Source organism: Drosophila pseudoobscura, chromosome 3 (assembly GCF_009870125.1).
Source record: "Drosophila pseudoobscura strain MV-25-SWS-2005 chromosome 3, UCI_Dpse_MV25, whole genome shotgun sequence".
Lineage (NCBI taxonomy): Eukaryota > Metazoa > Arthropoda > Insecta > Diptera > Drosophilidae > Drosophila > Drosophila pseudoobscura.
The window spans coordinates 8823321-8847945 of record NC_046680.1 but is presented as its reverse complement, the minus strand read 5'-3'; the positions used below and the strand labels follow the sequence as shown (position 1 = coordinate 8847945).

The 24625-nt window shown below is 46.0% G+C and overlaps 2 protein-coding genes across 3 annotated transcripts in view; one reads left to right on the top strand and one right to left on the bottom strand.

Moving 5' to 3' along the window:
• ttv (exostosin glycosyltransferase 1 ttv) overlaps positions 1–24625 on the bottom strand; it is a 64465-nt gene that overhangs the window by 5170 nt on the left and 34670 nt on the right. The window contains exons 3-5 of the mRNA XM_001360562.4: positions 17647–17721; positions 17427–17553; positions 16061–16180 (exon numbers count right to left, since the gene is read on the bottom strand). Of these exons, the coding sequence (XP_001360599.3) occupies positions 16061–16180; positions 17427–17553; positions 17647–17721 (322 nt within the window). The remainder of the gene's footprint in view (positions 1–16060; positions 16181–17426; positions 17554–17646; positions 17722–24625) is intronic.
• Positions 3754–8276, top strand: LamC (Lamin C). 2 transcript variants are annotated; one of them, XM_001360564.4, is made up of 4 exons: positions 3754–4362; positions 6213–6807; positions 6866–7591; positions 7742–8276. In XM_001360564.4, the coding sequence occupies exons 1-4, from the start codon at positions 3962–3964 to the stop codon at positions 7886–7888; spliced, it is 1869 nt and encodes a 622-aa protein (XP_001360601.1). In that variant the 5' UTR covers positions 3754–3961; the 3' UTR covers positions 7889–8276. The 2 variants fall into 2 exon arrangements, with proteins under 2 accessions (XP_001360601.1, XP_015039512.1); XM_015184026.2 differs by having other exon boundaries at positions 6866–7674.

The window sequence follows — 24625 nt, the reverse complement described above, 5'->3', positions numbered from 1 at the left end:
AAGGAGAGACAGAGAAAGAGAGAGTAACAGAGAGTGGCTGCAAAAATGATATGTAAATTCTGTCCCAACAAGTTTTCCCATACAGCTCCCAAGAATCTGCAGCAGAACATGCAAATCAAATGAAATCAAATTTAAGAACAAAAGCCAGATCTGGTACATCGTTCCCATATTCCTATACAAATTGTTATCCGATTCGAATAAAAGATTTTTGAGGATTTGGGTTCCCTAACATCGACTCGATTATTGTACAATATTTAGAGCTTTTAGTGCTCCATTCCCTATGTTTCATCATCTCTTCCTCCATTAGAATTATAAGTGATTGCACGAAAAACTATGCACTCGACCACATTTTATTTAGTTTATTTAAAAACTCCACAAAAATGCTCGTAAATAAAAACCAAATGGAAAAAGCCACAAAAATATAAAAGAAGTATAAAAAAAATTATATTTTTTTAGGTTGTACAAAAGTTATAAAAAACAGAAACCCGTTCTACGGGTGAATATTTTGTATCGCAAAGCAACAAATTTGTTAATCAAAAGCCAAACTTTGTTTTAATTGTTTTTTTTTTGTACATTTTTTTGTTTCAAAAATTAAACGCTTTGAAATTGTTGTGCGAATATTAATTAACTAAAAACAGGAGTTGGATAGGATTTTGTTCATTAGAACATACACATGTATGTATGTATGTCTGTATGTGTGTACATATGTATGTGTTCCATAGATTAAAGTTGGGCAATTTATTTTTGCCAAAAATGTTTAAATATTCAGTGAATATTCAGTACCTGATACACACGAGAATTCATGGAATATTTAATTTTCATTGAAATTATATATTCTAAAAACTTTACAAAGTGAATTGATACTTTTGATTAGAGGCCACTCATCAGCATATTCCCGGTTTCGGTCGTTTGCTTAATTCTTTTATTTTTATTTTTGGATCTGTTGGAGTTCATTCGTCTAACAGCGTTATAGCGTCATTTGCCATGACTTCCAGAAACTTTAAGCTGACGATGATGTCATCACTGTTGGCAAACTTCGTTCCGTTCGTCGCTGTCGTCTCCGTCGTCCCTGTCGTCGCGCTTCTACTTTTGCTCCGAACAACGAAAATAATGAACAGCAGCAGCAGCACCGAAGCAGCAGCAGCAGCACCGAAGCAGCGACAGCAGCAGCAGCGACACGGAGTTGAAGTTGCGAAGCAGCTTTGACAAATTCGTTAAACAACACGAAAATAAAACCCAACAAAAAATATAGCAAAAGTCAAACAAGTTTCGACTACAGTGCGAACGAGCGAGCGATAGATGGGCAAATGCAAAGAGGGAGAGGAGAAGAGAAGGATGACTTAAATTTTGTTTTTCAGTTTGTGAGAATATTTTCCTGCATATTGCCAACATTGATAGGTTTTGGGGCGACACACAAAGATACAAAAGTATGGCAAACAAATGTAACAAAACGCAAATAAAAGCAAATAAATACTGTATAAATATTTATGCTAAAAGTTGGCTCAAATCAACAAACAAACAGCCCCCCAGGGGGGAATCTCTGTTTATTTATTTGTCATTGTTACGTCTAGTTTTATCGAAACTCATTCTGAATGAAATACCCTCTATACAGCTCCTTTAATGGCAATTGATGTGCATCTTTAATATTCGTTTGGAATTTGGAAGAGTTTGGTGTGGAAAAGTTGTGGAAAATGGAAAGAAATGAGCGTCTTAAAGGTGCTTTTCAAAACCATCTATGTAAATGTCAAGGTTTAAAGGGTACCATTCGAGGCAATTGATGGATATCCAGGCAAATTCGTCTTATATGCTGGAATCTATTGAACAGGAATCAGGAAGCTTTAAAAGAAAAGACTACAAGCTGCAAAATTTTCCACATTTTAATTTATAATTAAAAGATCCGTTTAATAAGACCATTTCCCACAGGGGCACTGGAATAATTCTTATCAATTTGTAATCGTAATCCCCCCACGTAATTCATCAAGCGACAAATTGACGTAGAACAACAGAAATAGAAATACTTTGGCAATGGCATGTGGAATGGAATGGAAGACAAAATACGCGTAAAACAGAAACAGAAACAGAAACAGAGTCGTCAAAGAATACTTGGGAGGGGAGAGACAACCAGGGAAGAAAAACAATTTAACATCGGTTTAGGCTCGGGCACTCTGGCGTTTTGGGGCACATTAATTAAATCTAATTAGCTCTCGAAAAAGCACTGGGGAATCATACATAATTATAAGCTGAAAAGATGGAGAATACTTAAACTAATTCAAATGCGAACGATACGACGGACAAACGGGCAGGCGGTGTTGGCGACGGCATGATTAAAAATAATTTGGTGACGTCACAGAGAAGGGGCCGCCTTTTGGAGGTCAGTGCTACATACAAGTAGCCCCCCAGCCGGTTGCCCCTCTGGGTTTCTTTCGTTTTATTTGTTGCCATTCCGCTTTAGTTTCGATGACGCCACAGGCGTGCACATTGCATGACAAGTTCACATATTTTCTGCACTCGACGACTCTTCGTTGTGTTGTGGGAGAGCAGCGTGAGAGAATCCAAAGCTCACATGGCATACCTCCCTCTCTCTCACTCTTTGCTAATCTCGTGGGTAAAATAAAAAGTTGTTTTTTTTTGCCGGCTATTTATTTTTGCAAATAAAAGCTAGAAATATATTGAAAAAGAGAAGACAAAAGCTAGCTCTAGCCATCTCGCTCTATCCCTGGCTATTTATTTTTATGACTGTTGGCATTCCTAGTGCCTCGCGCCCTTTCTCTACCCGCAGAGGCACTCGATGTCAATAAATATTCGAGTTATGACAATCCAGTGGGGCAGTTTTTGGTTCCCACCCCCCCCCCCCCCCCCCTCCCGACATTCTTTGTACGTAATATGGGTGGGCCTCCACTGTCCCCAGTGGTATTTCATAATTTTGGACGCGTTGTAAGGCCCATAATTGACCTGCGGCTGATCGATACAATGGACATGTGCACATATGGTTTTCTGGCCAAATGAAGTGGAATTGATGATGTGGGAGTGCATTGTGGTCAATTCACGAACGGCACTATCGCTATAAGGGCCATTAATTATGCTTAAATTGAATGCAAATGTATGGGAAACGAGAAATAACACAGATAGCAACAAAAGAAAGCATTCCTGCTTATTTTTAAGTATAATTTAAATCAAATTGGATAGTAAACCAGTAAAAATACTGAAGTTCTACAAATAATCATAGAAAAATACAATGAAAGAGCGGAAAAGAATGCCGTTTTTTTCGCATTGGAGAGTGTCTCTCTATTCTCTCTATTCTTTCTCTATCGATAAAACGCCACGCAACGAAATTGCGTCGTTCATTAACCTTGAATCCGAGCTCCCATTGAAGAATCGGAGTGGAGCGGGAATGCACTAGGAGAATCTCTGCTCCCCTTCCGCTTCGTTCCCCTCAACCACAAAGGGTTGCCGGCAGTGAATGTGTTTGTGGTGTGATTAGTATTTTGTTGGTTTCTATTTGCGGCTCCAGCAAACACAAACAGCTGTACATCAAAGACAAAAATGCGAATAGAAAGGCGAAGCAGAGGAGGCGAAGAAAGCGAAACAATAATAACAATACAGCCAAAAGGTGAGAGCAGTCGACTGGCAGACAGACAGAGAGAGAGAGAGAGAGAGAGCGTGCACACATTCGTGTTGTTATTTTTTTTCGTATGCGGTCGACTACGACTAATTCCGTCGATGATGGCCGAGACATCCACATCGGGCCTCGTTCGGGGCCGCTCGGGGCACAGTCGTCACAGTCAATATTCAGCAGTCCAAGCAAACGGACGTACAAGCCAACAGAAAAAGTTAAGAGAAAAAAAGAAGAAACTCCAAGCACAAAGTGGAATAACATTAGACGAGATAGCACACAGATTAGCGCCACTTTGCGTACTTAATATAACGTTCCTCGCCCAAAAGCCCAAAAAACACTTTAAAGATGTCCGCTCGCCGCGTCACCCTCAACACACGCGTCTCGCGCGCCTCCACCTCCACGCCGGTGGGTGGAGCATCCACCTCCTCGCGTTTGGGCGCCACCAGCCCCACTTCGCCCACGCGCACCTCTCGCATCCAGGAGAAGGAGGAGCTGCAGCACCTGAACGATCGCCTGGCCTGCTACATCGATCGCATGCGCAATCTGGAGAACGAGAACAGCCGACTCACACAGGAGCTGCATCTCTCCCAGGACACCGTCAACAGGGAGACCTCCAATCTGAAGGCCGTCTACGAGAAGGAGCTGGCCGCCGCCCGCAAGCTCCTCGACGAGACGGCCAAGGAGAAGGCCAAACTGGAGATCGATATCAAGCGTTTGTGGGAGGAGAACGACGACTTGAAGCCCAGGTAATAACCGCGGGGTGTGTGGGGCGAAGGGGGGCCCACTGCGTATTATCAGCCAGTGATGTCATGGCGACAGAGCGAGAGCGGGGGCAGAGACTGAGCGAGGCCGATGATGTCATGCCAAAAGCACATTTCGAAAGCGACGCACCGCAGCACATGGCAGCGCAACGTCTCACGCTGTCTCTCACTCACGCGCTCTCTCCGGCACTCTCTCTCTCCGTCTAGTAACTTATCGCTGGCCTGCTCTTTGTTTATTTTGTGCTCTCGCACTCTCTTGGCATTTCATGCAAATCCTAATGAGAAACGAATAACGGGAGACATTTTCGACTATGGGTTACCTGTTGGTCATAGGCCTTTAGGGCTCATAATGGTTATCCACAGATCATGGCTATACGTACATATGTATAGTTTCAATTACCAACTCTTCGGCATAACATAAGCAAAGGCTTGTGCTTAACAAACACCTCACCTCACCTCACCTTCGATATACCCCTTTACAAACAGCGTCTAAGCCCAATGGAAGGTTACACGACTTAATGTCTTTCAGTTACGATGTCATAGTATCGCACGCAGTTTCCTAAAAGAAAAAACAACCGGTTAGGGCACTCTATGGCTCTACGGCTCTATGGCTCTTCTGGGTGTGATGTCAACAAATGTAGATTTTTCCATTTTCGAGGTATTCCGTTGCGCGTCGTTGGCGTTTGCGTTATCAGGGAATATTTAGTGGGCACAAAGCTTTTTTAATTCGTATTAGCCACCAGATTGTTGATAATGGAGTTGGTCGGGCGGTGGGGAGGACTTTGCTTTCGAGGTGTGTCACCAAAAGAAATGCGATAGTTCGCAGCGAATTTGATAAGATACGTTAAGGAGACTCCAAAGATAGCCAATCTATAGTAGGTATTCCGAAAAATTAAGTGGTAACAATTTTTAGCAAATTTTCCCGAAAATTCCACCAAAAATATTTATTTGTTCGTTTGAAAATGCCAGCAGTGGAGGGAAAAGGAAATGGAGCTTCAACACGCACAGAAAAACCAAACGAAAATCCAACAAAATACGAAAAAGAAAAATCAATGGAACAGGGAAAAAGTAGAGCACAAACAAAACAGCCTTGAATCTATTTTGTTTTTATGCGTTCCCCCGCCCTCGTTCCCGCCCATTTTTACACAATTTTTGTTCCTTGATTAGCTGCGGAAATTGTTTATAATGTAAATGGAATGGGGGGGATGTACATAGAACCGAAACATCCAATCAAATGCGAGACTGAAGGCTGACGGCCTGCCTTACACGGTATTGCATTCATTTATTAGGTATTTTTTTAAGCGATTAATAGCCAACATTCAATTGAAATTCAAATTATTATTCCTATATTAAGTAATACAAAACGTGCCGACCACGTTTTCGGAACGTACATATTCCCGGGGATTATGTGTGGCATTTTTCGATGATATTTTCGTGGGGCAATAAATAAGTTGAGTTTTGTATTTTAAGCTAAATAGTATTCCAAATAATAGAACATACCATAAATCAATGGTAGATGGAGGGGGGGTGCAGGGGGAGGGGCTGGTCAGAAATAGCCAAGGGGCTAGTTTATGCTAATGGCAGCGAAATATCTGTGGATTTGGATGTTGGATGAAAAATGGAAGATAGCAGATCGTTGAACGGGTTTCCAAGCAAATTTCGAATTTGGAGACGTCTAATGAATAATGCATATAGACAGAGGGATAGAGAGCGAGAGAGAGAGCGAGCTTTTTTGAGGGGGAATCTGAGTCAGATGAGTGACGTCATGCTTCGAGCACATGTAGATAAAATGTGGATCATATGAATAATCCGAATTTCCCCTTGTTTGCCGACAGACTCGAGAAGAAGACGAAGGAGGCCAATGTGGCGGAGAACAATGCCCGCCTGTACGAATCTCGCTACAACGAAGTGAACGGCAAGTACAACCAGGCCCTGGCCGATCGCAAGAAGTTCGAGGATCAGGTGAAGGAGCTTGCCCTCGAGAATGATCGCCTGCGCCGGCAGCTGGACGATCTGCGCAAGCAGCTGGAGGCCGAGACCCTGGCCAGGGTCGATCTGGAGAACCAGAACCAGAGCCTGCGCGAGGAGCTGGCCTTCAAGGATCAGGTGCACTCGCAGGAGCTGACCGAGACCCGGTCCCGTCGCCAGATCGAGATCAGCGAGATCGACGGCCGTCTGTCGCGCCAGTACGAGGCGAAGCTGCAGCAATCCCTCCAGGAGCTGCGCGACCAGTACGAGAGCCAGATGCGCGTCAATCGCGAGGAGATCGAGCAGCTGTACGACAACGAGATCCAGAACCTGAAGGCCGCCGTCTCCAGAGCTGCCCAGGGATCGGCCCATGCCACCGAGGAGGTCCGTCTGATGCGCACCAAGATCGACGGCCTCAATGGCAAGCTGCAAGACCTGGAGACCACCAATGCTGGCCTGAATGTGAGTGCTCCATCCTTTTTAAGCCATTCGTTTACTAATTGGATCCCCCTTTCTGTAGGCACGCATCAGGGAGCTGGAGAACCTCCTGGACACGGAGAGGCAGCGCCACAACCAGTACATCGCCTCGCTGGAGGCGGAGCTGCAGCGCATGCGCGACGAGATGGCCCACCAGCTGCAGGAGTACCAGGATCTGATGGACATCAAGGTGTCCCTGGACCTCGAGATCGCCGCCTACGACAAGTTGCTGTGCGGCGAGGAGCGTCGCCTGAACATCGAGTCCCCCGGCCGCCCCGGCACCGACTCGGGCATCTCCAGCAGCAACGGCACCCATCTGAGTGCCAGCGGTGGCTCGCGATCGGGCCGCGTCACGCCCAGCGGCCGTCGCTCGGCCACGCCCGGCATCTCCGGCTCGACTGCCGTCAAGCGCCGGCGCACGGTGATCGACGAGAGCGAGGACCGGACTCTGTCCGAGTACTCGGTGAATGCCGCCGCCAAGGGTGACCTGGAGATCATTGAGGCCGATGTCGAGGGACGGTTCATCAAGCTGCACAACAAGGGCACCGAGGAGATCAATCTCACCGGCTGGCAGCTGACCCGCATCGCCGGGGACGAGGAGCTGGCCTTCAAGTTCTCGCGCGGCTCGAAGGTGCTCGGTGGGGCCAGCGTGACCATCTGGTCGGTGGATGCCGGCACCGCCCACGATCCCCCCAACAATCTGGTGATGAAGAAGAAGTGGCCGGTGGCCAACTCGATGCGCTCCGTCCTGGCCAACGCCGACAAAGAGGTGAGAGTCTTGTCGATATACAACACGTGCGCCACTTGCGACATCTGCCGCCCCTGCAGACATCTCGAGTTTGTGCTCGACCAGTACGCAATACCCACCACCCTCTCCCCTCAAGAATCGTTGGCTAATTCCCCTTCCTTTTGCTTGCAGGATGTTGCCAGCTACGACCGTGTCCGTGCTAACGTTTCCAGCCACGTCTCGAGGCACCGCAGCAGCGGGACGCCGAGCACAGGGTTTACCCTCGGTTCCGGAGCTGGCTCCACTGGCGTAAGAAGTCTCTTCTCTTTGCTCTTCTAAGGGAAAAACCCGGCACTCGAATCGGACTGGATCTACAGCCACAGCCACAGCCGCAGCTCCAACCCACACTCATCGCAGAGACTCACAGACTTCGGAGACCACCCACCATTCATCCACGCACACGGAGATCTGACTAAGGAATGGAAAACTGCTTGACATGCATATCACAAGTGTACAACAAAAGAACAACAACTAAATTAAACTTGGCCCACTACTGCGTGCCTTTCTTCGGCCTTGGCCTCCTCTACATGGCGTCACTCTATATGTTTCCTATGTTTAAGTAACGAACGTAATCCCCGACTCCCTATGTTATGTGTACGCTTAAGTAAATGATTTTGCATTTTGGTAAATATACAAAAAAGAAAACACACACTACACAAATATACAATATAATAAATGTTGAAATAAAAGAAAAAACAAAAAAAAAAGTCAATTAACGGCCCACAAAAACTATCTGAAAGTTGGCCAAGACCAGGAGGCTGGCAGGCAGCCTAATCGGCTTAGAGCAAAAAGGGGATTTGCCAGACTCGCAGAAACTTCTTGAGCCGCTGTCGCAGCATTTTCTGCTATCTCACCAAGGTCCAGGCACAGGCCCAGAACCCGGGCTGGCCAACACGGACAGGTAAGTGGAGGAAATTAACTACACCAAGGCCGGTGCGGAGGCGGCCCAAACAGAATGCCAGCTCACGAAAAGTTTAGCAACTTTGCAACTAGAACGTAAATTGGGTCGGATCACTGGAAAGAGTGCAACAAAATGCAGCACAAAACAGGGGATAATGTGATAGTTGTGGTATTTCTACGAAATAGGAATACCAAATAATACCAAATTAAATACTGGATCACAGAAAATGGCTTCGAATGGAGCCCCCGTTGCCTGCCACTGTTGCCGTCTTGTAACTTATCCTGAAAGCATCAGCAGATACAATTCCAAATTGGTTTATCTATTGCTCAGAAATTTTCTTGCAGTGCACGAGCATCGCATCGCATCGCATCGCAACGCAGTGCCCCGCATCCACTGAGACAACTTAGCGGCGCTTGAGTGAGTGCACGATTCAATGATGGGATGAATAGGAACAGCAGAGACAGCGGAGGGCAAGAGTGGGTGGCAGTGGCCGGGGCTGTGTGGGATTGAGAGACAGTTCAGACTCAAAGTAGTTTTCCCGAGGAGAAAGTTTTTTGTTCCCTTCTTGGCGCACGTTTGCATGCGCATAATAGGATTAGGCAAAATAATAAGTTGTTTTCCCTCCCATTTCTGCTTCCCATTCGCAAGAGCTCCTGCTTCTGCTCCTCCAGCGTTGTGCAGGTGCGGAGTCCGTGTGTCCAGGATCTGTGTGGGTCCTGCCATGCAAATCTCGGCCAGACTGAACAGAGGGATATTGTGGCGGGGGCTCAAGTAACAAACAGAAGAGTGCAGTGGAAATGGCTTTTTTTTTACCCAACAGCTGCCTGAAAGTATGCCATGCCACATATTTTGTTGCAAGCAGAAAGCCACAAGCCCCCAGCCCCAGCCCCGACCGGGAATGCCGTAAACAAAATGCCACACACACACTCGCTTCCCAGGTACAGCTGCGGTCAAGATTATGGTTTAAATAATGATAATAGCATCCTGTTCTGATTACTTTCCCCACTGTTTCGTATTTTAAATTAAAAATAATACAAAAACTTTCCGATTCACTTTTAAAAACTCAAAAACTGCTGCTTCGGTTTATGGCAAAACGCAATATTTTTCCGTTTTCCTCGCCGAAATTAAAAAGTAAACAGTATTTTATTTAAGAAAACGCATCTGAAATGCAAAAGGAAAAAAATAGACGACTTATTGATGCATTAATATATAATTGACACCATTAGCGGGGCAATTTAGCGTTTGCTTTTTTTTATGGAAATTTTTTTTGTTTCAGCCCAACCTCAAAGGGAAGACTTTTCGTTTTCGTGCTAACAGCTGAGCCAGCCCGATTCGGGTATCGATACATTTGACTCCTAGCAGAGGCTTTGTATACTAAATTTTGCGCTTAACAGCACGAAATTCTGCGTTTAACAGAACATGAGAAAATGCGAAAACGGGAGCACCTAAAAACGAAAACGGAACTTTTTGGCTAAAAACGCAAAAGTTAGTTAATATTCAGTTTGAGTTAGATATTTGTTATATATTTTAATTAATTTTTTTAAGTATAATAAATATACTTTTCAGGTAAGTTACCTTCCCTGAGCTTTTTTCACGTCATTAGCCAATCATTTTTTGTATGATTAAATATTTTCCCTATAGAGCAAATCTTCTCCGTGAAGACTGTATGCCGTATCGGCATTCTCCTCAATAGGAACCGCTGAAATTTCATCATCGATGACCAGAGTGTCCCAAATAGAGGGGGAGATAATAATAGGTCAAACAAATTTGCACAGCCAAGAAACCTTTTAAATAAAATAAATAAAAGATGCCTTCCAAGTGACGGGCTCTATTATTGCGACGGCCAATGTACATACACGACTTGTCGTGTGTGTGCAGAGCCATGCGTGTGTGTGTGTGCGATGTACATTTGTATGCAGACATTTCCAGAACAGAGCAAAGCAGGAGCAGAGCAGAGAGTGTCCTGAGCTTTTGGCTTATTGTGGTTTATTATGTTTTGCTGAGAATGTTAGTGGCCATTGGCGAACTTTCTCTCTGCGGCTCCCCCCGTGCAACTTAAGTGCATGCCACAGGCTTATCGGTCACATCCACATACCCAGCACCCCACACACCCACCACATACATACATATGAATGTATGCATGGTACATGAGGACTTTTGGGTTTTAGGCCAAGATTTTGGGCCCCAAGTAAGTTCGGTAAGTGGACTTTGAGTGACCTTTTTGTGGCGTGTATTCCTGTGGCCGGATGGGGCATAGCCCATCCCGATTGGGTATTGCAGATGGGCTTTCGCTCGAAAGTTCAACACACAATAAAATTATGCAAATCTGGGGATCAGCCGCATAAAATTTCCATTCATCCACACACGCACACAGACATGCGCACACACACACACACACACACAGGCCAGGTCCAGGTCCTTGGTTTCTGATGAAGGGCTGGCCAAAAAGTTTTACTGCGGTTTTACTTCGTATTCCACTCTTGATTTATTAATTAAAATAATTGAAGGAGCTGCCAACTGCTGAAAATGAGTGGAAAACTATTCCCAACTATGGCATATTAAATGATTCCAGGTGAAAGGTTTTCCATTCCAAAAATAGAGAAATATTGTATGTATCAGCCCAGAGGTGGGCCAGAACAAACGAAATACAGTCGAACTTCCATTAAGCGAATCTCAAGAGGAATTCGTAGAATATTTTGCATTTTTACAGAAAGTATAGAGAAAAGTTCGTTGTACGGCAGTTAGTAGTAGAGAATTTCGACTTGACTGTATACAAAAAATATCGTATTAATGATAAGCATAGGTATGTATATTTGGGTTTCAACGTGATAACTGGGGCTGGATTAGCATACGATTTGCGACCCCTTCCAAGGGAACTGTAGACCGGAGCATGATAGAAGAGAACCTCCTGTCTACAGGAAATCAGGCGAGGCACCGTTGCATGTGGGGTTCCTTTGCATAGTACATTCCTCTATTCCCCTATTCCTCTACACATATCAAGCTCCGAAATGATGCTGATGCTAACAGAACAGAATGCGGAGAACCAATTAAAGCAAGGAACATCACTAATTCTCTCGGCTGTCGCATGCGTCTGTCACTCCGCACTCCTCCCACACATTCACGTATTAGGTGGACTTTGGACTGAGCTTCGGGCACTTGCGCTGCGTTCGATTCTCTTTTTCGCAGACAGCCAGAGCGGCGCGCCGCTTCGGGTTCGCAGCAAATGTGTGTGTGTGTATTGTGTGTATTGCATGTGCATTGATAAAACGTCAGCATTGTGTGGTGTGGAACATGTCGGACCATAATCCACATTGTGGATGCACGAGCCCGCTAGCTGCGCTGCAAATCAGAATCCAAAACAGGCAGGGAAACGCTTCAGGCTTCCAGCTTCCAAAACAGGCGTCCATCATCCATCAATCAATCAATCACCAGCAAGCAAATCAGCCAAGCAACATAATTAGTCAGAAGCTGATGGCTTATTTAGAGCCAGAGCCTTGCGAAATTATCTCTTCCATTCGGTTATTTAAAAAGTGTGTCATCACCCACACCAGAGCCAAAGACAGGAAGCCCTCACTTTAAGAGACAGAGAGAGGGGAAGGGAGAGAGAGTGCCCAAGCTTTTGTGAGCGTCTAACAAACCAAATAACTGCTTAATTTGTTTTTCCGTCTAATCCGCTCTTTTAATAACATCTCTGTCTCTCTCTCGCTCTGGCGCTCTCTTTGTCCCTCGTTTACGCCTGCCTCTCTGCTTTGTTAACTCTCCCTCACCTTTGCTGTTTGCTCCCCCGCACAGGAGTCAAAGAGAGAGAGAGAGAGCAAACAAAGGAGCTGCCGCTTTTGTTGTTGTTTTTCTCAGTTTGTTGACTTTAATAGACCGCCAGGCCAACGGGGGTGAAGGGGGTTAAGAAGAGACCCCAAAAACTGACACCGGCTGGTCGCTCATATGCGGTTGAACGCCCAGCAAGGAAGCACAGCAGAGGCTTAGACAGAGAGAGAGAGAGAGAGAGAGAGACCCGTTGAGGCAGCAGAAATTATTTGCCTACTCTCGATGCACTGCCAAAGGGTATGACGAGCTTTTGGAACCGAAATTCATGGGAAGGACACTGACAGAGCAGAATAGGAGCTGCTAAAGGACATGTGCCTTCCTACTGATTCAAATAAAGATATGTAGTCGTAAAAGATGCCCCAAAGTCCTGGTTTTTCACTAAGTTTACGGCAAACTAGGATCACGTTGGATCTGCCAGGGTATCTATGGTTTCGACCCCAAGAACTGCTTGACATTTCCTTTTCTTGTTAGGCTCTCCATGTGTGTGTGTGTGTGTGCGTGTGGCAAGAGGGTTAAAAGCGTTCCGGGCTTGTTTATGCCTAAATCAATTTGCTGCATGAATGGATCTTAAGTGTAGGCCCGAAAATGGAAAAGGATTCTTCCACACACACAGACAGTCCCTTCTCCGTCTACTTTTCATAGTCATACGTGTCCCAGAATCCCAGAAGCAATGATTATTAGCTGCCCCTGCCCCCTGCCACCTGCCACCCAGAAACTGGGACGTGAGTGGCGTAGACAAGAAGGGGGAGGTGGGGAAAAATGGAAATTAATAAAAACAAAACAAATTATAAAGGAATTTGCCTCCGAGGTCCATGCAGAAGCCTGGAATTCATGTTCCCTAGAAATATGTGGCATCCACAAGCATTTCGTAGAGAGATGCACACACATTAGTGGGGGGACAGGGCGCATTCTTGGCCATCTGCATATACGGAATGTGGGTCAAAGGAGAAGCCCAGAATTCATGTGGCTTGCTGCACGTGCCGCACCTCAGCAGGTGGCCCTGCCCCCTCTTGCCACATCTGTCCTTCCTTCCGTCTGTCTGTCTGTCTGTCTTTTTGTGTGCGTGTCGATGCCCACAAATCATTATTTTAATCGCGAATCATAAATCAAATGCAAGCCAAAGGGGAAATGGTAAAAAAGAATAGTGTTGCACATAGAGCGGGGCGTGTGTGGCATGACTTTTGCCAGCGAGAACGTGGAGGTGGCGGTGGACACTGATTCGAAATCTATTCATAAAGAATTACCCCCAATAGAGCGGAATAAGGCGAATCAAAACCTTTTGTTGGGCGAAACAGAAAGGATATTTGAAGGACTGCCGAACCCTGTCGATTCCTGCTTAATATTTAAACGTTGTCTATGGACTTTTCACAATGGTATTTAAAAGGCACCTCCTTTGGTCTAAAAATAAAAATAACCATAGGTTTTTGGTGTCTTTTAGGACTTGACCTTTGGCAAAGTTTAAGGGAATCTCAGGATACTTTAAGGGGTTCTTCCCCTTCCCATCCCCATTCCCATCGATAATATGTATATAATGTATCCTTCTTTTCGAAATATTTCAACGATTGAATGGCATCTCAAAGAAGTTTCTGTGAATTCTAGTTCCCAGTGAAAGTTGTTCCATTTTCTTGGCTAAATATCATAAATCTTGGCCTGGCCTGGCCTACTCCTCCACCCCCCCTATCGCCCTATAGCCCTTTGTTCTGCTCTGTTGAATCTCTGTTGAACTCGATCGAAAACCAATTAAGGAAGCCAGCATTCAGCAGCTGTTCCAGCACTTCTTGGCCCAATAATAATAAATTGAGAGTTGGCCATGAAAAGGGAGTGGGAGTGGTGGGGGGTGGGGGAGGAAGCGAGGCGGGTAGGAGTGCGTGCATGCATGTCCTTTGTTGGCCATGTCTTGGTCTGTTAGTTAATTGCCTCATGACCAGGGAAAATATTTGTGTTTAATCTGGTAACATGCGAACACTGTTTGCGCCTGCCCCCCAGCCCCCAGCCCCCTGCCTCTGCCTTTCGTCCTTCTGCTGTTTAATGTAACTGTAAATTGATTATAGCCCCAAAAGAGCAGAGGCGGTGGCGGAGGCGGAAGGGGCGGCTCTCTGACATGTATTTCAAGCTGCAATCTGCAGCGAACTCTCCTCCTGGCTCCCCACTGGCATTGGGGATGCTGCGGTTTTTGTCCATCCGCGAAACGACAGGCAGGAGGACATTTTCGTGTCGTCGGTCGGTCGTCAGCTCTCTCTCCCCCTCTCTCTCTCTCTTCGCCAAAAGATTTGCCACTAACGCGAAAAACGAGATGCCTCCCGATGCTCCCACTTTCCCACACTTACACACACACACACACACACTCTGTCCGTGTGTCAATTTAAGTGTTGAAAAGTGGTCTCCAGTGGTGGCGGTTTAGTGTGCTTTTCGCGAGTCTCCTCATCCCAGTCCTCCTTCAACTTTTGGTCTTTAACCCCGTCAGCCTTCGGCATCGCCTGTCCTCTACTTCGTACTCCTCTTCTGTTTTCGTAGTCTTCTACTCCTTTTACTCGTTTTCCATTGAGAAACGAGAGACAATTCGCTCTCAGCTAGACGTTGTTTGTCGCTTTGCGTCGAGTGGATACCCTGTAGTGTCAGAGAACAGGAGAATATCGGCTCCTTGAACTCCAGGATACTCAAATATTCCATAAAAATCTTCCATCTGTAGATATTTCTTTAAGAATAGATCCTGTATGAAATATATAGATCATCTCCTCATAAATATCGAGTAATCGATACCCTGTAGTGTCAGAGAACAGGAGCATATCGGCTCCTTCAACTCCAGGATACTAAAATATTCCATAAAAATCTTTAATCTGTAGATATTCCTTTAAGAATAAATCCTGTATGAAATATATAGATCATCTCCACATAAATATCGAGTAATCGATACCCTGTAGTGTCAGAGAACAGGAGCATATCGGTGTAAAGGTAACCTTCAGTGCTTCTTCGCCTCCAAGATACTAAAATGTTCTAGAAAAATCTTCAATCTGTAGATATTCCTGTAAGAAGAGATCCTGCATGAAATATATCGTGTAATCGCATTCAAAATTGGATGATTATTACCGTAAATACAGCGATTCCTTGTCGTTTACAGGGTATCTGCCAGTGGACACTTTTCCCAAGTATTTAAGGATATGAAATCACACAACTTTGTGTGTGTATCTGTTGTATCTGGTAGATACATTTTGTAAGCAAATGACAAGACAGTCTGTGCAGAAAGTATGCCACCCACTAAAAGAGAACCCGAGTAACATATAAGAACCCAGTGACCATTCGGAGCTTCCCAGGGGATACGGCGACCTTTTAGGACATTTCCTGGGAATGCCTGCCTTCAATTCGAACATCGACGAGAACTGCTCGTCGAACGAGTAAACGAAAAGTTCGGTTCGCTTAATTACGGCACGCACTGTGTTGAAAGTTTTGGCAGTAGAAGTAGTTTTCCCAACAGCAAGAGTTTTCCAAAGAAACCCCACCCCTCTCCACACACACACACACGTTTAAGTGGAGCCAAGAACATTCTCGTTACTCGTTTCTTGTCGATTGAGAGCCCGAAACCAGCAAAGAAGCCGCAACAACTTGCGAAATGTAAGACCTCGCAGACAGTCCCACCCGTGCCACAGCAGCAGCCCCCTATCTGCCACAAATATGTTGGGTTACGAAATATGCAAATGGCCTGGGGGGGTGGGGGGTACTCGACTCACCTCGAAGGTTGTGAAGACGATTTTCTCGATGGAACCAAAGTAGCGTTCCCACAGGACTTGGGTTTGTTGGCGCAGGGCAAAGATCCTTTCCGCTGATATGGAGCGCACGATATCGGGTACCTGTAATAGAGAGAGACAGAGACAGAGAGAGTGTGTGAGTACAGAGGTGCGTATGCGTAATGCCAGCTTAATTGATGCATTCATTTGGCAGATGCACAGCCTTAATTGGCCCAAGGACTCGAGCAAAGGGGCGTCGGGGGTGCCATCCATCATAATTATGCCCACCGCAGCACCTGCCACTGCCCGTGCCCCAGTCCGTGCCACAGCCCGTGCCACTGCAACCGTTTAAAGAGAGTCGAGAGTGGAGTTCTCGGGTTTCCTGCTCAAGTTAACGTAAATTAATTGCATTTCCTGCCAATAAACTACAAAGGCAAACATGCCAATGCATGGGGACATGGCCGAGACAGGAAGTTCGACTGCAGAAAGGATGCGCAGCACAAGGACGAGGGATGAAGGCTGAAGAGTGGGCAGGCAATTGGCAAACAATGTGCCAAGACTTGGCCGCGACAAAGACGCAGACGCAGACGTTGAGGCAGTTCCCGGCGAAGGAGAAAGGACACACTGGCAGTGCAAACAGACAGGAAGGAGCAAGGATAAACCAGTCCTTGAACGGACAGGTATGCTCGGACCCTCGGATACTCGGACTCGGCTCGGCTTTCGCACTCGGAGTGTGCAAAACTGTCCACAACTTAAGCTGGAGGCCTCTTACGGACAGGACCCGGACCCGGACACGGCTTCATTGGCAAGCAAACGCTTAAAGATCTTCATTGGCCTACTTTGGAGGTCCTTGAAGGATTTCCTTAAAGTATTGCCAGGCAAGGACCTTCCATCGACACGGTAACAGGTGCACAAATCGTTACGAATCCCTGCTGCAGAATATTCATCAATGCCAAACGGCTGGACATTTGGAAGTGTCGCTCCCCCACCGCTCGCACCGCCCGTAAAAAACAGGACTTTGTATTTATATGGGGTTCACAGCGCCCTCCACAAATAAACAATGAAAACCTTTGCGCTCTTCTTCTTTTTTAGACAGAAAGCCAACAAATGAAATCGCTTTCGTCGAATGACTCCGGGTGGCGTGAGGCAGGTGGCAGGGGGCAGGTGGTAAAGGTGCACTTGCAATATTTTATATACGATATAGGGGCCGCCATAACTGAAGTTTACTATATATTGCACGGGAGGGTACACTGGGAGAAATGTGCGCCGCTTCGGAAATGCACTGCAAAACCCGCCTAATATATGTATGTGTACTGCCCCCCGACTTTCCCTCAGTGTAGAATCCCCGCCCATTCCTCGTTTCGCTCACCTGCAGCAGGAGCCGCTCATCGGCCCAAATGGCGGCCTGTTTCCAATCGATTTTCGATTCAAAAGGCAACACCCAGGCGTTGGACAATAGCACGGGGATGCAGCCCGCCTGCAGGGCCTCCAGAAATCTGCAAACAAAAATAACAACAAAAACATGGCATACAAAAAATGCAATTGTGGAAAATGTTAAATGAAAATTTTGTGTGTGTTTTTTCGCTCACCGAAAGGAGCCCAAACGACGGCCGCGCGGCACCAGGCAGAACGTCGAATTTTGCAGCAGAGTCTCGTAGTCGTATCTGGAACGGTAGAGGGCAGAGATGTAGAGATGCAGAGGCCGGACAATGTAAATTAGTTGAGGGCATGACCCCGAATAATGGCACCCCCCGCGGCAGCATTTAATCGGAATCGGGAATGGCATAAAGCGAGAGAGAGAACTGCAGAGAACTTATCGGAATAACAATATGTTAATGGCAAAAGTAAAGCCGCTGAAAGGATCTCCCAAGGCTGGGCAAAAGGTGGAAAAAGAGGAAGGATTTTCTTTGGCCACCGCAAGTCCTTGGGTAGAACTAAAGGTGCTTCAAGATTAAAGGTTAAAATCCAAGATTTATTTAACTTTTAAAGCAGCCACAAATTTCTAAACATATTTATGATGCTTTTTATTCAGAATTTTCCATTTCCATTAGCTCTATTTTCCCAAAAATACCATCAATCCCATGGCTTTTCCAGTGAATATTTAAATTAAAATTTCTTCAACGCAAAAACGCAATCAAAAGCCATTTTTCTTAATACATTTTCCTGGAAATTTAATTTCTTTCCTCCTCCTTGTAATTGAATCCCATTCAACTCTTTTGCTCTGCTCGGTTTTGCTCTTTGATATTTTGACGAAATTCCCATGATTCCAGCTTAATGCTCGACGGGGCGTATACTTAACATTTGCTCCCATTACTCATACGCCATGGTGACCATTGGCAAGGGCGCTTAGCAGGGCTTTGGCGGGGATTTTAATCTTCAATTCCAGAAATCAAAGCGAACCCTAATGCATCAGTCAGCCATATTACACATACGCCATGTACGCCAAACATTTATACAGGTGGGGCCAGGGGGGCAGGGGGGGGCAGGAGGCAGTAAGCGAACAGTAGGGACTATTGTTTGGCGTTGTTGGCCAATGGCATGGCCTAACGGCCAGTTGACAAGTTAAGTTGCGCGTAAAATTACATGTAGTTAGGCATGTTCTGGCCCCACCATCACCACCCCCTACCCCCATCTCCAACCCCAACCAGCAGTTGCTGCCCCACTCCCCCACCCCTATAAAATGGCCTGCAATTTGAGCTCTGGACATTCGCGTTTTAAAAAGCAAAATCAGCAGAAAAATTTATTAGAAAACTGGAGGCGCAGCTTTTTCCACATTGACAACGCACAGGAAGAGAGAGAGAGAGAGAGAGAGGGAGAGGCAAAGAGAGAGAGAGAAGGGGAGAGCAACTCTGAACTTTTTTTGTATAAATAATCTTGAGCAAACAACATAAATTGCATGTTGACTGCTGGTTTCAGACATTTTCGGGCAAAAAGTTGAAAAATTACACTGCCAAATGCTTGGGCAGGCCCACAACTCAAAAGAGTTGGCAAATCTCAGGATACACTACAAGAAAAGTGGCAGAGGAAACTGGCAATAAATTCAAATCTGTGGCCTAGGCCTTTAAGGGCTTATAAATGGCATTGAAGTTTAGTAATTTGTTAATAAATTATGATATACAATATGTATAGAGTTCTCCGGAACTAAAGGTCTCTGAAAGCCTCTATTTGTTGCACCCAATCAAATGTTGGCCCATTAAAACTTTTCAACAAAATATTCTTGATATGAAAGGAAATTTTCGTCCACTTTTCTTTGGATCCTGGGGCTATTTTCGGGATAAAGGGTCATTTGAGTGGGTTTGTTTGCTCCGTTTCCAAATATAAATATGGACTGAAGTGCCACCAAAGTGGGCGTGACCCCATTAATTAGGGGGTAGCAGTAGCAGCCTATACATGTATCCATTTCCATTTCCATTTCCATATCCATACATGCAGGTGCATTTGGAGCGAGTCCTTTCCGCAGGTCAGTGCCCTCTCGTGCCCCTCCTGCCGCTCCCTCTCTTAGTGAGTTTTGTTGTTCGCTTAGTTAGCGACTTGTTTAAGCAATTAAGAGCCGCCAACGAGCAATGCTAGTCAGCAGCACTCTCCCTCAGCTGCTTATCCTTCCTCATTCCCTGAACGGCAATTAAATGATTTCAGCTTTCAGCCAAGTTAGGCGAACAGTTGTGTGCTGTTTGGGTTGGCCAACATCATGCGAGCAAAACTTTTGCTATTTACACGCGTTTGTCTGTCAAAAGTTGTTGCCTTCTCCGCGGACATACCCTCTGCCGCGGGCGGAGCGGCATGCGGTACAGCTTCTGCCACTGCTGGCAGCGCTGCTTCAAAATCTGCCACGCCACTTAGTTCTGCGTCCAACCACTTCATTAGCCTTTGGATAGAATGAGACAGGAGATGTGACGTTGATCTCTTAATTAAGCTGCGCTGCTTTTGGTATTTTGCTGTGCTGTGACATAGAGAGTAACAGTAGGAAAGCTTTCCTATGCTTATGCTCATACTTCTAAAGCACCGCTGCTCAGGCTCTCTTGATCTTGATTTAAGCAGCGCTGCTTTTACTCGCTAGCTCTGCTGCGACATTGAGAGTAACAGTAGGAAAGCTTGCCTAGGCTTATGCTCATACTTCTAAAGCCCCGCTGCTCAGGCTCTCTTGATCTTGATTTAAGCAGCGCTGCTTTTACTCGCTAGCTCTGCTGCGACATTGAGAGTAACAGTAGGAAAGCTTGCCTAGGCTTATGCTCATACTTCTAAAGCCCCGCTGCTCAGGCTCTCTTGATCTTGATTTAAGCAGCGCTGCTTTTACTCGCTAGCTCTGCTGCGACATTGAGATCAACAGAAGGAAAGCTTTCCTAGGCTTATGCTCGTACTTATAAGCAGCGCTGCTTTTACTCGCTTGCTCTGCTGCTGATGCTCGCTGTAAGCTTCGTCGGCTTGAGCGTTTCTTTCAAAAGCACCGCTGCTCAGGCTCTCTTGATCTTGATTTAAGCAGCGCTGCTTTTACTCGCTTACTCTGCTGCTAACGCTGACTGCGACATAGAGAGCAACAGAAGGAAAGCTTTCCTAGGCTTATGCTCTTCTATCTAAAGCAGCGAAGTGCTTCCAGCGCCTTTCCTCGCAAAAGTTTATCAACAACTTGAAATCTGTTATGCATTATTCCATTTATCCACTTGAAACAGACACTTAGCAACAAGTTACAAGTTTCCATCGTTGATGAATACGGTATCAGTTCGCGTGGAATGTTTCCCTGGCAACAAATTCCGCCTTGACCCAGCAATTACTTAGTCAGAGTCAGGTCTCACCTGTTGCTTGGTATCAGACAGACAGAGAGAGAGAGAGATTTACTGTGAATTGCTTGCGGTTGAGCCTAGGTACGCACAAAATTAACCTAAGAACCTGGGGGTGGAACTTCGGGGGCAACCCTGCTCGCAGCGGGAACATAATTTAAGTGGTTTCCAGCTGTCAAAGGGGCTGTGTGGCCCTTGCCTCCTGTGGTGTATCTTTGTCGCTTTTCCCTTTTAGCTTCTTTCGGTTCCGTTGTTTGTTGTACTCGTAATGGTGACGGCTGTACCGGCGCTGATTGAGTGACTGACAAGCTGGCTGAGTGACAGAGGGACTCTGCCTGGTGCTGTGATTTGGCATTTACTCTCATCATTTGGCTTTTGCCAATGACAGGCCCTCCCCCCCTCCACCACCACCTCACCAGGCACATGGAATGTATTAGTAATCCTGTTGGAGTAGTTTTCGCATATCGGAGAGCAACATTCGATCTGAAAGGGTATGTATAAGAGATACGCAGCCAAAGCAGTTTGTTCTTTTTTTTACTTATCGCTTTTATGCTTTGTGCCTTATCATCTTTGCTTTTAGCTTGAAATTTCTATATGCTCACAGTCCTGATCCCCTCACCCCATTCCCCTGGTACACGCAACATTTAATGAATTGCCAAAAGGGGAACGTGGAGAGCACACTTTGCCTATGGCGGGAATTGCTTGTCAGCTGCAGCAGAATGCAAAATTAATTAAAGAAAGCCAAAAACAGCAAAAATCAACGAACACTGGAAAAAACTTGAAACCCAGAGGTGAAGGAGAACAGAGGAGAGACGTAGAGGTTTTGGAAGAGAAATGTCAAGCTGGAGCGCAAAAAGTTTTCACTTGACTTTAGTTGAGAACAAAGCTGTCAGAGAGGGAGAGAGACAGAGAGAGAGAGAGCAGCAGCAGCAGTGGGAGATGAGAGGGTAAAAGAAATGTGCGACGCATTTCAATGCAAATTAAATTTTTCAAAACCAGCATTTGAAATAGGGACAATTTGGGATGCATTTCGAGTACGCAGCGAGACCGGAGAGCAACCGTCAGCATAGACAAAACATAAAAGCACACACACAAAAAAGGTATAAAAAGAAACTTCAACCCAGAGAGGGAGGGCGGGCGAGAGAGAGAGAATGCAGCTGTAATAGTTGCCATCCGCATTGTTTGCCCTAAGACAAGTGGCAGCGCAGTAGCAGCGCAACAGAAGATAAGAAGGAAGAGCAGAGGCAGAGGCATCGGCAGAGGCATCGGCATCGCCATCAGCCGCAGCAGCTGTGGGAGAATGAGAAGGCAGAGCAACGGCAGCGCCAGAAGCAGCAGGCGAGAGGCAGAGCAGCGGCAGCGCTAGCGCCATAAGCAGAGCAGCGGCAGCAAAAGAATATAGAGGAAGAGGAATCCCAAAGCAGCAGCAGAGGGAGTAGCTAGAAGCAGAGCAGCAAATGCAGCAAGCGCAGCAGAGAGAGCGCCACGACAAGGGTATACCCTGTATATGTGATCGATGGAGACGGGAGTCATGAGTGTTCACAAAACCAATATGCCCTCGCACTCGAAGCGTACTGGGTATAAGGTGAATGGGTGTGGGAGAAAGAGAAACATTAAATATGGCGCATTAGTTTCGAGTGCAAAGCTCGCATCCCTCCCTCCTACCCAATTCCCTGAACCATTCTCCGCTCTCATCGTTGTCGTCGCTTGTCGCTTGTCGCCAGCTTGTGTTAATGGCTCATAATGAAAGCAGAGACGCAGCGGTGAAGCGCCGAAAGACCGCACAAAGATGTCCTCCGATTGCCCACAATGCGTAAGAGTGGGAGGGCGAATGCAACGGCAATTGAGAAGTTTTCGCCTCACACACATGAAAAGCAAATACATTTATGATTATTATAGCATACAATGATTATGCTATGAAAAATACGGCAGAGCAGTGCCAGAAATCGCTGGGGCTTCCACGTTGAAATTTCTTGTGGAAAATTCGGGCTTTTGTTTAGCTAGCTCTGGCTTGGTCCTTATGCGCAGGACATTAATGCCATGGACAGCAATTACTTGGCACGTTTTTTGGGGCAGCCCCACACACACAAACACACACGCACACACAGGCGAAGTAATGGGAGAAAATGGGAGAAAGTACTCAAAGAAATTGCCATTGCGCGGTCCGAGCTTCCTTCGTTGGGAGGCGCCACGCCACGCCACATTCTGTTCCTTGTGCCACCTTCTCGCCTCGGCAGCAAGTGTGTCGCCATTTTAAAGTGATTTATGTGGAAATCTGAGATTAACGTGGAAAGAGGTTGCAGCAGCGGCAGGTGCAACGGCTGGCAGCTTCACCTTGCACCGAGCTCAAGTTTTTCATTCCTCACGTTGCAACCCTGCCATCTCGCCCCTCCCCTGCTTGTTGGTTGATAATGATGATGCTGGCATGAAAATTTATTACTTGGGAAATTACATTATGAAAAATGCATAAAGCCCCGGCTTGGGTTTGCCGAGTGGCTGTGCCCCCTTCTAATGAGGCCCCCCCCCCCCAAAAAGGGGTTTCTGCCAGTCAAAAACTCCAAATTTGTTTGGAGCGAACAGGCTCCCAGGGAAATTGGGTAATCTGGGATAAACGATGGCAGCTTAAAGCAAAACTTTAATTTCCAAAAACATTTCCATCCCTAGAACATCCTGTGAACGACTGAAAGCTGATATTGGAAATTTTTCCCTTTGATATTTGAATAGTTTTTCCCATAAAATTTCCAACAAATTACAATAGCATAGTTTTCCGGGCAGAAGGGGGAAAAGACCAACCAAAAATCATGTTGAAATGTATTTAGTTTCACGTTTTGGCCTGGATATATTTTTAATTGGTAATGCAAAACCGAATTTCAGTCTCCTGGCCAGCAAAAGGACTTCATAGTAAACCGAAATTTGTTCGAAAATTGCATGGAGGAGGGCATAAATTGCTAACCAAAATTAAAGAGCCGAAAAAGCTAAAAGTTTTCTTTGGGGGAACCTTGGAAAGACATACCCACAGGGGAAGAGAGCGAGAGAGAGAGAGAGAGAGAGGTAATGCTACGTGTGGCTGCAACAGTTGCCGTGGCCTGGCAGCTACGTGGCGTCGCGTCTGGTGCCAGCAAGCAACAAAAAGGGGATTGAAGAAAAACAACTTTTACTCTCAAGGACATTCCATGGCGTCGTCTCATTATTTGCCACAGTTGCCACCACTCGGCAACGCCTTCAAAAATAGCAATACACAGACAACAGAACAAGCACCAAATGGATAGAATCGTTGACCTCGTATCAGTCCCTCTGCCGCATGCCTCATGTCGCGTGTGGCATCATCATCATCAGTGGCGGCGGCTCATCAAGCCCCTGCGCTCCGACTGCAATGCATTGATGGTGCCCCTGCCGCACATATGTTGCATGACAGCGGTGACAAAAACACTTATTGGCGCCTTTGGACACCGCACAAAAAATTTCATTAAAAGCGGCTCAAGGTTTTTTTTTTGCCCGGCACTGCAGTTGGAAAAAAGTTCGCCCCAAAGCAATAACCAAAAACTTTTAAATGGATTTTCCGTGAGGCATATAATGTCTGTATTTTGGATATATAATATATTGTAAGATGGTTGAAGAAACGATTCGGGCAGGCAAAGTTCTTTGAGCCTGGCAACGCCTTCTTCTGAGCCTTCTGCTGGCCATCTGGCAGCGCTCAATTTTTCGAAATGCGGTTTTTATTCATAAGTTTTCATCACTTTCAGGGCAGCAACTGTTATTTTCGTTTACGTTTAAAAATTCATACAACAACCTC

What these genes read in the sequence shown, in the direction of transcription:
- LamC (XM_015184026.2), top strand. Translation starts at nt 3,962, where the DNA reads ATGTCCGCTCGCCGCGTCACCCTCAACACACGCGTCTCGCGCGCCTCC. An exon ending in AACGACGACTTGAAGCCCAG is followed by an intron (nt 4,363 to 6,212) that starts GTAATAACCGCG and finishes GTTTGCCGACAG; the next exon opens with ACTCGAGAAGAAGACGAAGG. An exon ending in CCACCAATGCTGGCCTGAAT is followed by an intron (nt 6,808 to 6,865) that starts GTGAGTGCTCCA and finishes CCCTTTCTGTAG; the next exon opens with GCACGCATCAGGGAGCTGGA.